General features: G+C 30.7%; 1 protein-coding gene across 3 annotated transcripts in view; it reads right to left on the bottom strand.

Moving 5' to 3' along the window:
* LOC122503693 (homeotic protein ultrabithorax-like) overlaps window positions 1-16,195 on the bottom strand; it is a 282,431-nt gene extending 266,236 nt beyond the window's left edge. The window contains exon 1 of one of the 3 annotated variants that reach the window (XM_043614340.1): window positions 14,515-16,195. In XM_043614340.1, coding sequence (XP_043470275.1) covers window positions 14,515-15,193 — 679 coding nt within the window. In that variant the 5' untranslated portion in view covers window positions 15,194-16,195. The remainder of the gene's footprint in view (window positions 1-14,514) is intronic. The other 2 variants (XM_043614339.1, XM_043614341.1) reach the window with 2 other exon arrangements.
* Window positions 16,196-16,533: the final 338 nt, after the last annotated feature.

Below are 16,533 nucleotides of genomic sequence, written 5' to 3'. Positions count from 1 at the left end.
TTGGCGATCCATAGAATTTCCCTGGGTTTCCTTATCTAGAAATAAGAAAATGTTAAAAAAAAAATTTAAATTACGTATTTTTTTCAGGAATTCCAAAAGAATGGAGAGCGAAATTGGTTCCAAACGATTAGCTTCTTTTCAGTAGTGACGAGACAAGGTCTGCCTACCCATGGAAGTTTGAAAAGTGGGTCTTTTCGAACGTGCGAATTGGTTCTTTATAGGTCGGAAGCCGCAGTGTGTGCGCCTGCAGCAGCATTTGCCATGTATTTTTGAATGGTCTCATGTTTTTTGGACGAGCAGTAGTTTATATATAGAGGTAGGCAACATCAACGGGCGTGGAGAAGGGAAAAGGGCGTAGTAAGTCATACAGAACTGCTCGTACGTTATCCTCTCCATCCGGGCCACGAAGCAACACATGGAAGACCCTCGGAGTTCATGCACGAGTGAACGCACCCACTCGACGAGAGCTGCCTCTCTTTAGGTCGCCTCAAAAAAAAAAAAAATAAATAAAAACAAAAAACCTAAAGGTGTGCGCTGGCAATCATAAGCAATTTTTCCTCCAAGCATTTTTTACCTACAAAAATTTTTATCCATTTCCTCCAAACATTAATATTCTTCACAAGGGAAATTATTTTTATTTTGCTAAATACTTTTCTATTTTTCAGTTTCCAAATTTGATCCACTTAAATTTTTCATCGCCATTTAAATTAGAAAATTTGCACCAATCAGAAAGTTACCGATAACAATTTTTATTCACAAGAAAGTAAATAACAAATAATATTTCATTCAATTCTCCTTATTTCCAAATCTTAAATTTTCTATACAATTTTTTTACACTCAGAAGAAAAAAAAATTTTAAGAGGCAAAAAATACTGTCATAAATAATAAAGACAAAATTGACGATTGAATTAGAATTGTAAATATCGGAAACAGTTAATGACTTTATTATGATAATTGTACCGCTTGAGAAACTGATTTTTATGAGAAACAATTTTCAATTGTTACCAAATGATTTCATTCACGCTGTGTGATTACATTTTGGACAAAATGAATATGATGCTAACAAGTTCAGCAAAAAAAAAAAAAAAAATTTGTATCCTCTCCCTCTCTCTCCGCACCTCATCATAAATAACCGCGGATGATATTTTGTAGACTAATTACGTACGTTCAGAGAGCTTATAAATATTCACGAGGTAATTACATAACGTATATACGTCGATTAAAATCTACCCGATTAATTTAAGAGTAGCGTACTTTTTTAAATTAAATTAACACGCTTCATGTTTTTTTCCCCAAAATAAAAAAAAAAAATTTTTTTTAAATACATCTTTTGCACTCTTTCAAGGTAATTTTTTTCACACCAAAATAATTTTATATCAAGATTTTTGTAAAATAAAAATGGAAAATTAAAATGGATTTTAAATAGGTGGATGGTTTGGAATTCTTAAACCGTTTTATTTTTTTTAATTTGAATTTAACTTTGATTTTAAATTTCACTGTGACTTTCACTTTGACTCTTACTCTGACTTAGACTTTCAACTTCTCTTTCCTTTCAAAGTCCAAATGAGAGTCAAAGAGAAAATCAAATTTAGAGTCGAAGTCAGAGTCAAAATCAGAGTTAAAATCAAAGCCAAAATCAAAGTCTAAATCAAAATCAAAATTAAAGACTAAATCGAAGTTAAAGTTGATGTTGTGGTCAAGGTTAAAGAGTCAATGTCAAAGTTAAAATCAAAGATAAAGTCAAAGTTTAAGTCAAAGTTAAGGTCAAATGTAAAAAGTTAAAATTAATAATAAAAACAAAGTTAAAGTCAAAGTTAATGTCAAAGTTAAAGTTTAAGTTAAAGTCAAAATCAAAGTCAAAGTTAATGTCAAAGTTAAAGTTTAAGTTAAAGTCAAAATCAAAGTCAAAGTTAATGTCAAAGTTAAAGTAAAAGTTAAAATCAAACTTAAGTCAAAATCAAAGTTAAATTCGAAGTTAAAGTCATAGTCAAATAGTCAATGTCAAAGTTAAAGTCAATATTAAAGTTAACACAAAAGTCAAAATCATAGTCAAAGTTAAAGTCAAAGTTAAAGTCAAAGTTAAAGTCAAAGTTAAAATCAAAATCAAAGTCAAAGTTAAAATCAAAATCAAAGTCAAACTTAAGTCAAAATGAAAGTTAAATTTGAAGTTAAAGTCATAGTCAAATAGTCAATGTCAAAGTTAAAGTCAATATTAAAGTTAACACAAAAGTCAAAATCAAAGTAAAAGTTAAAGTCAAAGTTAAAGTTAAAATCAAAGTCAAACTTAAGTAAAAATCAAAGTTAAATTTAAAGTTAAGGTCAAAGTCAAATAGTCAATGTCAAAGTTAAAGTCAATATTAAAGTTAACATGAAAGTCTAAATTAAAGTCAAAGTTAAAGTCGATGTTATGGTCAATGTCAAAGTTAATATTAAGAATGAAATTAAAGTTAAAGTCAACATTAAAGTCAAAGTTTAAGTCAAAGTTAAAGTCAAAGTTAAAGGCAAAGTTAAAGTCAACATCGAAGTCAAACAGAAAGTATAAATCAAAGTCAAAATTGAAGTCAAATTAAATTTCTTAATCAAAGTCAAAATTGAAGTCAAATTAAATTTCTTAATCAAAGTCAAAGTTAAAGTTAAAGTCAATGTTAAAATCAAGAATTATAACGAAGTTAAATTCAAAGTTAAAATAAAAGTTAAAGTTAAAGTTTAAGTTAAAGTTTAAGTCATGGTTAAGGTCAAAGAAAATGTATAAATCAAATTCAAAGTTAAAGTCAAAGTTAAATCAAAGTCAATATTAAAATCAAAAATTAAATTTAAAATAAAAGTCTAAATCAAAGTCAAAGTTATTGTTGATTTTATGATCAATGTCAAAATTAATATCAAAGTTAAAGTCAAAGTTATAGTCAAAGTTAAAGACAAAGTTAAATTCGAAGTTAAAGTCAAATTTAAAGGCAAAGTTTAAGTCAAAGTTTAAGTCAAAGTTAAAGATCAAAGTTATAGTCAAAGTTAAAGACAAAGTTAAATTCGAAGTTAAAGTCAAAGTTAAAGGCAAAGTTTAAGTCAAAGTTTAAGTCAAAGTTAAAGGTCAAAGACAAATAGTTAAAATTAAGGATGAAAACAAAGTTAGATTCAAAGTTAAAGTCAAAATCGAATTTAAAATTAAAGTCAACATTAATGTCTAAATCAAAGTTAAACTTGAAGTTTAGGTCAAAGTCTAAGAGGCAATGTCAAAGATAAAATTAGGGATAAAGTCAAAGAGTCAATGTCCCCAGAGTATAAAAATTTCATAATATTCAATATTCTTAAAGATCCTAAAAAAGTATTACGCATAATTTGAACCTATTTTCCAAAAGAAGAAAATTAATATTTCCAGCCTAATTAATAAACACATAAATCAAAGGATCATTAGATTCAATCCGACTCAATTAAAAGCGATCGGTAAACTTAATCGAAGATAAAAAGATGAGTCCATAACGATCAAGAGAAACGAAAGCAAAAAAAAAAAAAGAAAATAAAAAGAAAAAAAAATACTGGATCGTCAAGAAACGAGATTGTTGGGAAAGGAGGATAAAGAAAACGAGCAACAACATGAAGTGGCGGGAAATGATCTTGGCCCGTACAGAAGCAGGAAACCTGCATTATCGACGAAGTATACGACGGGCGATAGTCACGGAAATGGAAGTTAGAGTGAGTGAGGGAGGGGGGGGAGAGGAGGTGGAGTGAAAACGAGCCGAGCTGCGATTTCGTCGTCGTAAACGTCAACGTTACGGTTACAGCGCTGTTCGTTGCTGGTTTATATTGAACGTGGTTATTCCCCCGAGGTATACGAAACAGCAACTGCAACATTTGAACGTGTATATAGATATATAGAAGTCGGAGTATACTTTTCAGAGAGTAGACCACGTGGCTTTTTACGCGGGAAGTCAAGAAAGTATTATATACTTCTTTCTTCTTCTTCTTTTTTACCATAAAATTGTCATTAAGCTAATAAGTGCACTTTAAGTATTAAATAATTACAATATTTATATATTCAATAAAGTGATTCCATTCATTATTTTTTCTCTTCGTCTACACGCTCGGTTAAATCTAATGATAATCGTTTCATTAATCTACAAGTTGATAACAACTTTTTTTCTTCCTCTTCTTCTTCTTGCTTTTTTTTCCTTCTTCTATTCTGTTATTATTCCAACTGTTGCACTGCTATATATTCATAGTAGAGTTTCATTTATAGCGATACCTTGAACCATCAGTCAGAAATGGAACTCACTTTTTTTAATTAGAAGCCATGGAATGTAATTCCTAAAAAGTTCAAATTTAGAGTATAAGCTTTTTTTAAGTTTTCAAAGTTTGCACTGAAAAAATTTTCAACTACTTTTAGTAGTAGAGGGAAAAGTAGTTAAAGTATAATTACTTATTTTTAGTTAATCTAACTCTGTTTGGTAAATTTTACTATATTTTAGAAAGTGTATTTTTAAGAGATTAGAAGAAATATTGATAACAAAATCTGACTAGGATGGATTGATAAACGCTTTTCATCCTTATGAATTATTTTTATTTAGAAAAATAGAAAAATCGTTTGTAGAAACTTGGAGAAAGCTTCCCTTGAAGACTTATAAAAGTTTGGGAGGCAAATTTTGTTCTTTAAGCTTCTTTCGCTAAAGTTATAACTTAAGCTTTCAAAGAAAAAGCTCTTTTTGGAAACTTAAATAAAGCTTCTTTTGAAAACTTTGGTAAATATTTTATGGGAAACATAGAAAAGCTTTTTTGGGAATGTTACATGATTTTTTTGGGGACTTAGAAAAAGCTATTTTGGAAACTTAAAGAAGGCTTTTTTATAGGAATATTAGATGATTTTTGTGGAAACTGAAAAAAGCACATTTTTGAAACAAAAATAAAGCTTTTTTGGAAATGTAGGTAAATATTTTATGGAAAACTAAGAAAAAGCTTTTTCTGGAAAACTTGGATAATGATTATTTGGGAAAGTTGGAGAAAGCTTTTCTTAAGAAAAGAAAGGCTTTTTAGGAAAATTAGATGATTTTTGCGGAAACTTAGAAAAAAAATCCCGTTTTGGAAAAATAATAAATAAATAAAGCTTTTTTTGGAAACTAATGTAAATATTTTATGGAAAACTTAGAAAAAGCTATTTCTGGAAACTTAGAAAATGTTTTTTTTGGGAAAATTGGAGGAAGCTTTCTTTAAGAAAAGAAAAAGCTTTTTATGGAAACTTAAAAATAACTTTCTTGGAAACTTAGAGGAAGCTTTTCTTAAGAAAAGAAATTTTTTTTTGTAAACTTAGGAATGGGTCTTTTTGGAAACTTAAAAATAGCTTTTTTGAAACGAAGAAAAAGCTTTTTTTGGAAATGTGGGTAAAGATTTTTTTGAAACTTAAAAATAAAGCTTTTTTGAAAATTTTGGTAAATATTTTTTGGAAAAATTAGATAAATCGTTTTTGGAATCTTGGATAGGAAGCTTTTCCTAAGATAAAGAAAAGCCCGTTTTGGAAACTTTGTTAAAGCTTTTTGGAAAATTAGGTAAATATTTTATATGGAAAAATTTAAAAAAAGCTTTTTTTGGAAACTTGGATGATTTTTTTTGGAAACTTACAAAATGTTTTTTTGGAAAATTTAGAAAAATCGATTTTGTAAACTTAAAGGAAGCTTTTCTTAAGAAAAGAAAAAGCTTCTTTTGGAAACGTATTTCAATTTATTTTTGAAACCTAGGTAATTTTTTTATGAAATAGTTAGAAATCGTTTTTTTTTTTAAATTTAAAAGACGCTTATCTATAAGTTAGAAAAAGCTCTTTTTGAAACATGAAATAAAGCTTTTTGGGAAACTTAGAGAAACAATTTTTTATGGAATATTAAAAAAAGCTTTTTTTGGAAAGTTAGATAAAATGGTTTTTTTGGCAACTTAAAAACAGGTTTTTTGAAAAATTAATAAAAATCTATTTTGGAAAGTTAGAAAATGCTTTTCTTAAGAAAAGAAAAACCTTATTTTTGGATATATGGGTAAAGATTTTTTAAAAAAATTTTGAGTAAATCTCTTTATAGGATAATTAAAAAAAGTTGTTTTTACTTAAAAGAAGTTTTTTTTGGAAACTTAGGAGTAATTTTATGGGAAACTTTGTTCTTTTTAAAAGCAGGAAAAAAATAAATGAAGCTTTTTTTGGAAACAATACACGCAGAGAAATGGTTTTTGAAAACCAAGTTAAAAACGCTATTTCACATAGTAAAATATCGAATCGTTATAAGATATAATTAAAAAAACTACCAGTTCTAATATTAAGTACTATTTCATGATTAATAGTGCTATTTGTACATAGTAGAAATTACCATTTTTTAAAAACGGTATCTTGAATTATTTTACATAGTTTTTTTAACTATGACGCGTTAGATGTTTTGCAAAGTGTGTAGTTATTTCAGTTAATGCTTTAAAGTATCTTTTACTAAAGTATACAAAGTATGGAATATTATTTTAAATACATCAAATACAATTTAAGAAAAGGAGAAAATATTATTTACAATACGGCAATTATGATGCTAGTCAGTCAAAATAGTATCTTACATAACGAAAACTCTCCATTAAAAAGTGTTTTATAACATTAATGCATATTATTTTATGCCATTAGAAATAACTAAAAATGTGTATTTATAATAGCAGTAAGTTCTACTTGTTGTAGGAGTTTATACTATTTCACATAGTAAAGAAATCAAGGAGAAAAATTGCCCCTTAACGTCTGAATATAATAGCTGCAAGACCCTTGCGCTATGAGTGGACCGTACTATTTCACATAGTAAAAGATCTTTTACTATGTGAAATAGTACGGTCCACTCATAGCGCATGGGTCTAAGACCTACTAAACCAAGTTAACGCACTGATTCAATGAATAACTGAAATTCCTTTTTTACATGGTGGACATTACCATTTTACACTGTGAAATTACATGTGTTCACAACACAGTACATTTTTTTTGTAATAGAAAAAAGCTTTGTTTTGGAAATAAGGAAAAGCTTTCTTTGGAAACTTAGGAAATGCTTTACCTTGAAACATAGGTAAAGCTCCTCTATTAATTTAAATAAAGCTTCTCTTGGAAATTAGGCAAAGTTTTTTTGGAAATTAGGGAAAAGTTTTCTTTGGAAATTGAGAAAAAGCTTTGTTTCAAAAATAAGGAAACGCTTTCTTTGGAAACTGGAAAAGTTTTACCTTGAAACATAGGCAAAGCTCTCCTATGAAATTAAATAAATCTTTTCTTGAAAATTAAGCAAAGCTTTCCTTTCAAACTTAGGTAAAGCTTTTCTTAGAAACCTAGATGAATCTACAAATTTAGAAGAAGAAGAAGAAGAAATTTAGAAGTTTTTTAGTCACAGTTTTTCTAGTGATATCAAATTGAGACAAAAAACGCATCAAAAAGTGTTGCGAAGCAACGTTTTTGATTCGTTTTTTGTCTCAATTTGATATCCTTAGAAAAATTATGATTAATCTCCAGCCTTTAACAAAAATTTAAAAAGACTCAAAGTCTACGAAAACTCGATTCTTGTCACACACTATATATTTTATTTCCAGGTCCACCAAGAAATTACCACTTTATCTCGACTGTTGATTCCACAAATCAAGCGTCAGCTAATAACTAGTTCAACAACACTTGTTATCACTCAGCTACCGATTATCAGTTTCTACACTAAAAAAAGTTCCTATATGTATAAGAAAGAAACCTTGAAAAATAAACAAGATTACAGTACGCACAATTATATTGTTCCTGGTTTAGCAAAATGTAATTTCAAAAATGCAGAAGCGTGGGAGGATTAACGAGCAAGGTGAAAGGTATTTGAGACAAGTGAAAGAGTTATAGTCAGGAAATATTGAAAGAAAAACCCACTGCAAAAGCTTAAAGGAAAAAGACATAGAGAGATTGGGTGGATGGCAAGAAATGTTGCGGCTATGCGTCACGAATAACATTGCATTTTCAAGTCTCAAAGGGGGTTTATCGTTCCACACTTAATGTCCTTTTACTAAAAAGGTAAACTCCTCAAGTCCTTTATGGGTAACGAGCTACTTTTCCATAAGGGGTGAGGGAGCTTTTCAGATAGCGAGCCACAATTCTTCACGCCCTCTAATTACCCTATAGACACGACGACGATCTCACTCTCCAAAATGAACAACGATAAATATTCTTCTCTCTCTTGCATCTGGAGAAGCTGTGTGTCGCCAAACGACATCTCTTATATTTAGTCACAAAACTTTATAGCGTAAGAGGGAAATTATTTCAACTTCAAATTATTTCTGTAATTCGTATAACAGAGGGGAAATCAGATTCTCATTTGGAAGTAATTCATTGACTGTTTAAAAAACAATTCAAATCATTTTCCCATTATGTGGGTAATGGATGTGTACATATAGAGTGGAAAAATTACTCCCGAGTTGGAAATTTAAAATTACTGTTTATTTATAACATTTTGTTATTGTTCTTGTAGTAATATTTTGTAAGAAGAAAAATTAATTTTTCACTAAATCAACTAAGGACAAAACCTTTTAGTTTTTTTTATTTTTGAACCATGGGAAGAAGAGTCACTATATTTTTTATATTTTCAAATTATGGGCAACATTTTTTTTCCTTGCTTCGTAATTTTTTGCTCATACAGGGTTGCCACGCTTTTGCTCTTTTTAAATTCCCCGACTTTTTCAAGTTTTCAAGGTCAAAAAAACGGAATTTTTCCAAATTTTTAAAACTACATTTTACCAAACTATTTAGTTTGGTAAAATGTAGTTTTAAAAATTTAAACTCCCTGATTTCTAGACAAAACTTCGACTTTATCCCTGACACTAAAATACTTTTTTTTAATAAATATTTAATCATTATTATTTTTTCATAAAAATAAAAAATTTCAAAAGTTTTAAACTTTTGAAAATCTATATTCAATAACATATATGAATATTGTTACAAAACATGAAGATATCGATCGCTTTCTTCATGTTTTATAATAATTAAAACTTGCTACTTTGTTACTATAACTTCTTTAAAAATTATTATCTTCATTTCGATTATTCATTTCTAGAATTTTCGACTAAAATTCTTCTTTACGTCAATTGCTTTTTAATAATTTTTGAAAAAGTTCTTTGTGAATTTTAAAATTCTTTTGTTTATAATTAAAATTTACGAAATTTTGATTATTCTGACATTCTTCAAATAAAAATATAAGAAATTAAAAACTTCAAATAATTAGAAAAAAATTCAATTAAACTTTTGAAAAAAAATTAATTTTACAAAATTGTTAATTAAAAGTATGAAAAGCTGAAATTTTCAAAGATTTTAGTTTGAAATCTTATCAAAATTCAATTATTTCTAATTCACTCTATAATTCTTTCAATATTAAATTATTTATCTATAATTTCAACTGAAATTAATTTTTAAATCAATATTTATTAGAAAATTCTACGAGACTTCAATTATTTAAGCACAAAAATAAATATTTTATTAAATAATTGAATGTTTCTTAAAATTGAATTTTCATAAAGAATTTTATTAATAAATTTTCAAATAATTGAATTCTCTTGGTAAATTTTAATAAAATTTCTAAGAATAATTTTTTTTCGAGAAATTTGATGAAAATTGCATTAGAAATAATAAAAATTCTGCCAAGGATATTATTAAAATTTTTGAAAATAATTGAATTTCGGAGAAAAATTTTATTATATTTATAAAGATAATTGAAAAATTTTGACGAGAATTTTTGTAAATTTTTTAACATAATTGAATTTTTCCGAAGAATTATGTTACTTTTGAAAATAATTGAATTCTTAAGACGACTTTTATTAAAATTTGTTTTTAAATAATTAAATTGAAATTCTGCCACGAATTTTAATAAAATTTTTAAAAATAATTGAATTTTGGAGAAAAATTTTATTATTTATAAAGATAATTAAAATTTTGACGAGAATGTTTTGTAAATTTTTTAACATAATTGAATTTTTTCGAAGAATTATGTTACTTTTGAAAATAATTGAATTCTTAAGACGAATTTTATTAAAATTTCTTTTTAAATAATTGAATTCTCATTACAAATTTTAATAAAATTTTTAAGAATAATTTTTTTTGAGAAATTTGATGAAAATTGTATTAAAAATAATTGAAATTCTGCCAAGGATTTTATTAAAATTGTGTAAAATAATTGAATTTCGGAGAAAAATTTTATTATTTATAAAGAGAATTGAAATTTTGAGGAGAAGTTTTGTAAATTTTTGAACGTAATTGATTTTTTGCGAAAAATTATGTTACTTTTGAAAATAATTGAATTCTTGAGATGAATTTTATTAAAATTTATTTTTAAATAATTTAATTCTTTTCTGAATTTTTATTGAAATTGTACCTAGACATTGAAAATAATTGAATTCTGACAAATTTTTGAAATTCTTTAAATTTCTACGAAGAATATTATTAAAATTATTCTGAAAGGAATTGAAAAGAAAGAAAAACTTTCTTTGTTAAAAAGAATTTTATTAAAAATTTTTAAATTATTTAATTCTTTGAAGAAATTTAATTAAAAATTTATTGAAAATATAGGCAAAGGTTTTTTAAAATACTTTAATTCTTTTAACGAATTTTAATAAAATTTTTAAGAATAATTACATTTGTCGAGGAATTACATTCAAATTGTATTGAAAATAATTGAAAGTCTGCTATGAGTTTTATTATTTATGAAAATAATTTGTAAATAATTGAATTCCTGGGAAATTTTTATTATTTGCAAAATTTCAAATTAAAACCTTTTGAAGTTCTTCATAAAAATTGTAAACGCGACTCTTTTAAAATTGTAATAAGTCTCAAATATTTAAGTAAAATTAGATTTCTAGAATAAACATAATATTTTTTAGAATACAACAATTTTCCAAGATTTCGATAAAAATTCCCTGTCTTTTCCAGATTTTTTCAAGGTTTATAAAATTCCCTGACATTTCCAGGTTTTCCAGGTTACCAGTTTGAGTGGCAACCCTGCCATAGTTTAAAAATATGAAAAAAAAAATATTTTTGCTTCTTCTCATGGTTCACATACTTTGCCCATTCTCAAAAATATAAAAAAAAAGTTTCTTTTCTTCAAATGTTTTGACATCTTTGTCTATATAGTTCAAAATTTTGATAATTAATTTAAAAAAAATATACAAAATTTTGTATAATAAAATATACAAAATTTTATTTTTAGTTTGGAACATTTTGTCATTAATTTACAACATTTTATTGGTTTGCAGCATTTTATTCGTTAGCAACATTTTTTTTTTTTATTATTAATTCGTAGCAAGTGTGTGCATTAATTTACAACCCCTTTAGGTGTGATGACAAAAACATCGATTACAGAAGATAAAATACAGATGTATAGTTGGCGAGAATGTTATTAACAGCAAATGATACCACCGATCAAGAAAATACAAGTTCTGGAATTGAGTCAATGACTCTCGAAACGTGTACATATAGAACCTGTTTCTCTCGGAGCACGCGGGCCGATCCATCGCCTTCAAACCATTCCTACGTTATACCGCCTACGATCATTAAAGAATAATATATTTCTTCTATCCCAATACTTGGCGCATCGCTCGCCAGAGGTCCCACCACTTCAGGTATAGTTTCCAACTTTTTTTTTGCCACAAAGAATTTTTTTTCTTCCCAAATTTTAACGCTCTTCAAGAAAACTGTTCCTTCCTCAAGATGGCAGCACCAATTGATGATCAAACCGACTTCCTACCTGAACAAAATTCGTGTGTTTAGAGTCAAAAATCTCCGGAAGGGAAATTCGAACTAAAAGATGGGTTCGTGTTCATTTGATTCTTCTAAACGATTTGATTCTTCTGAATAGAAGAAGAACACTTAAAAGAACACTTAAAAGACGAACCCTTTTTTTTTAGAAAAGTACAGATGGAAAGGAAAGGAAAAATACTTGATAAAAAGAAAAGGATGAGAAACGTGTTTGAAAGGAAGTGGAGACAGAATCAACTGGGCAGTGATTATATACATATAGAGAATGAAGTGTGTTATATAGAGACTATTCTGGAGGGATCGAGTCAACAGTGAAAACAGCTGACTACCGGAATTCAGGTTCCAGAGGGGTGAATATGACGGGGTTGGATACTTGAACCCCAATTGGCTCTCTATTATATTCATGTACCCGTCGATTTTACACGCACTTGACTCCATTCTACCTACATTTCATTTAACTTATACTGTGTCCCATATCATATTCGATATTAGTTTCTAACAAAACAGTGAAAAGGCAAGAAGGCGTGCCAAACGAAAAAGCATTTATTCTCTTATCGTAAACTATTTTATTCTATATATATTACATACATGTATGTCTATTTACCACTTTCGATTCCTCGACAAGATTGTCGGAACAAGCAGGTGTGCCTGCTGTAAAATCAAGAGTTTACAGAAGCAAACATCCTCTCCTTTTCGTGTATATATATATATATATAACAAAATGAATCACGTGAGAAATACTTTCATTGATGATTTAATTCGCCTCGGGGTCTACCATCTCTACCTAAAGCTCGCACAACCTTCTAAATCATCTCTCTCTTTATCATTTTTTAATTCTCCAAATTCAAAGATTTTATTGCTGTTTTTTTACATTTTCTATTGCACTGTACAAAAAAGGGTTCTAAATTAGAACTGATTTTGGTATTAAAATTAAAACAAATTTAGTACCAAAATTGGTATACTAAATTCGTACCTTTCTTTTTACAGTGATACTGTTGGTACTCTAAATCTGAATTAGTGAAATTTAACCAAACCATAGCTATAAGTATGCCACTAATTTTATGCTTTTTGAAATTACACTGCAAAAAGAAATATCTTAACATACATTGTAGTCACTTTTAAGATATTTAAAACATCTTATTTTTAGACGATCTTATAAGATCCACTATCTTAAAGATCAATAAAGATTTTTTAAAGATTAAAGATTTTTTTTAAGATATTTAAAACATCTTATTTTTGGAGGATCTTATAAGATCCTCCATCTTAAAGATCAATGCATTTTAAGATGTTTTTGATAACTTTTTCTAAACAACTTAGAAGTGACTACAACTTAAGATAACTTAAGGTGATTTAACTTAATCTTATTTTTAGATCCTCCATCGTAAAGATCATTTCAAGATGTTTTTGATAATTTTTTCTAAACTTAGAAGTGACTACAACTTAAGATAACTTAACTTAAGATGATTTCTTTTTACAGTGTAGAACGTTCATTAGAATCAGTCTTCTTCTTTTTCTTAGAATCAGTCTAATTCTAGCAAATTGATACTAAAGTGGATCAAATTAGATACCAAAAAAGTTGGATCAATTTTTTATTCGATCCATATTTTTGGTACCAATTTGTGTCAATTTGATACTTTTAAGTTAACAGTGGTCTGGGTATACACTTTAGAAAGAATACATCTTGATTTAAGATATTATACTCACTTCTAAGTTGCATAAAAAAAAATTATTAGAAACATCTTCAAATGCATACATCTTTAGTAGAGGATCATTGTAAAAAGCATCTTTATCTTCATCTTATTTTAAGATACTATTGCAGTCATTTTAAAGTCATTTCGAGAAAGTTATCAAAATCTTCTAAAAATGATTGGTTTCTATGATGTAACATGAAAAAATAAGATGTTTTAAATATCTTAAAAGTGACTACAATGTATTTTAATGTTTCTATTTGCAGTATTCTTTTTGCAATGTTCTTTTTGCAGCGTGCACTTATCGCTTTTTTAAACCTAGAGTCTAGATTATTTTTAATCAGACTTCTACTAATATGATTCTAACTAATTTTTATAATCTTTTTGGCAAATTGTATCAACATCTGGATAAGATCATTTTTCTCCGGTTCTCCTCTCATTCTCTCGTTTTGTTGGAAAATAACACATTTTGGTTGGTGAAAAATTGACTTCCTGGATTTCAGAAATCGCGTTCCGGCGTGCTATTAGCGATGAGGAAATTGATGTATTGCTTTGCACGTCCAAGTTAGTTATTGCTAGATAGTTCCAAGTCCATTCGGGAATATTTTTTTTTAATTCAACTCGACTATAAATCGAGTATTGGACGGACGTGTGATATTTCAATCCGTTTCGAGCGGGGGAAGGTCGGAATGAAAATCGTCATGGAATATCAATTGTGAATGTTTTTTTGTATTCTTTTGGATTCTTTTGCAAGCTTTTAGGATGCCTTTTCTTTTAGGATGCCTTCTTTTCTTCCACGAAGCCTTTTTTTAGGAAGCTTTTTTAGGAAGCTTTTCTAGGAAGCCTTTTTTAGGAAACCTTTTTAGAAAGCCTTTCTTAGAATGCCTTTTTTTCTTTAAGAATACTCTTTTTGGGGATGGAAATCTTTAAGGAAGAGCAACTGGAGCATGTGGATAGCATGGCACATATGAGAGAAGCTGGGAGTAGAACGCAAACTCGCCTTGCGAGCACGTGCTCTCCCCCTAGTTCTGAATGTCATCCCAACTGTTATGATAATCGGCGCGCTTATGAATGTAAACTCACCTGCTATAGCCATCCAGGGGTAGAAGGTATGGTTGGCGGCGGGCTGTTGATGGAGTTGGGTTGCCACCGGTTGACTCGCGGACGAGTTGAGATTGCAGGTGTTCCAGGAGGACGTGAGGGACCTCGAGGATCCATTGTTGCCAGGACTTGATGAGGGATCACCAGCAACGAGGCCACCATAGCTACCAACCCTCGTGCCTTCGGGGGTGCATGCGGAAGGACGGACAACCGAGTTTGATTGGCTATTTGCTGCCGAGGTCGCTGACTGCCAAACGTCCTTGACCGCTGCGGCTGCCATAACCGCAGCATAACCATTCTGATGGGCAGCTGCCTGCTCTTGTTGTTTGCAGTCTTTTGATGCCGATGATGAGTAGGATGATGTTGTGTGTCCAGTTGCTTCTGGCGTTGAGGAATATAATTTACATGCAGTGGCAACACTCGCGTCGTATGGCGAATCCTGAGGGGGCCTCGTATTGGTACCACTACCAGGATGAATTCCAAGGGACGATGAGGTGTGATGATGATGTTGACTCGATGCGTAGGGTGACATGCCAAGTCCTAGTGGGAAACTCCTGTAGGCAGCTGCCGTTGCTGGATCATGATGTTGACCCGCTGCCCCCGCTTGATGATGGTGGCTCCCATAGAAGCCACCAGCACTCTGCTCAAAGTACGAGTTCATTATTCCTGGTATTTTGAAACACTTGCACAAACACCGTCACTTGAAAAAAATTAAAATGTTATTTAGAAAGCACACTCGGCTAGCCGGGTATTGCTAGTCCGTGCCGGAGGGCCGGCTTTATAATTTGACCCAAAATCACCTGTTTGTGAGGAGCGCGAGAGGTAATATACCCGTGGGCTAGAGAGATCCTGGTAGCAGGTACCGGAACGATGAGGGACGGCGAAGGTGCATTAAACCGTTTAAAAGCCCATAAAAGTCATCGATAGTTATATTGGGGACCAATGTCAATAGTCCGTTTGAGTGGAGCTGAAAATGGGACTCATGGCGCGGGTTTTATGGCCCTTTTATGTTATGGTTACGGACAGTTGGGAGGATTGACACTCGACTGGAACGATGATCGTTAAAATGTTACGACGCAATAAACCGGGTAATAAGACGGGCTATAAAACTGCTTTGAGTATCCCGCGCGACCGTGCTGGCCGATTGGCACGCGACACGACCTTCTCAAGTACCTATACAATGACCCTACTATCGGCAAGTGCCTATTTAGGGTCGTTTCGTTTGCTCTGCACTGCACTTGCACTAGTGAAAATGTGAATCGCTTATGACTGGGCAGTACGAGGTACGAAAGGGATCGTAACAAACCACGGTATGCCAGTGCGGTGGTCCACGGCACACTAGTGCTTTTCTCGCGCCCCGTGTACCGCCACTCTGTACGATCGTCTGTCCGTTCGTCTCTTGTTCACTCGCTCTCTCCCACTCTGTCTTTCTCTTTCTCTTTCCGTCTCTCTTTCACCAGCACCCTCGCGCGCGTGCTCCCTCTCTATTGACTCCCTCTCACTCACTCTACCTCACGAGACCTAACCAAGAGTATAACCACAGTGTATCCATCTTTGTCCCTCAAGTGCTTCACCCCTCTACTACCAATAACCATCTATCTCCCTTTCTCCATTCTCACAGAACCTCTCTTTCTCTCTCTCTCTCTCTCTTCGTTTCACATACACGCACACATAATGTATTCCTCCCTCTCTCATCGAATCGTCTCTATCTCCCTTCCACTCGTGAGCCACCCAGGCAACTCTCTCACTCCTCGCTGTCATTGCCTCTCTCTCTCTCTCCATCAGCGCCCCCTGTAGTGTGCTCTAGTAACTCAACGACGTGCCGCTGGATTAAATTCGCAGCGTAGACCGTGCCGTGAGCAGATAAGACGGTGGGGGAGACGAAAAGAAAGGGGAAAGAAAGCAGAACTTGCGAGAGAGAGAGAGAAGGAGATAACAAACGGGTACTTAATGTGAGAGAGTGAAAAAGAGGGATGAGGGTACAGGCGCTTCGAAGAAGGG

This window comes from Leptopilina heterotoma, unplaced genomic scaffold (genome assembly GCF_015476425.1).
Source record: "Leptopilina heterotoma isolate Lh14 unplaced genomic scaffold, ASM1547642v1 Lhet_268, whole genome shotgun sequence".
Classification (NCBI taxonomy): domain Eukaryota; kingdom Metazoa; phylum Arthropoda; class Insecta; order Hymenoptera; family Figitidae; genus Leptopilina; species Leptopilina heterotoma.
Note: the sequence above shows the minus strand (reverse complement) of the source record. Positions and strands in the feature narration are given on the sequence as shown.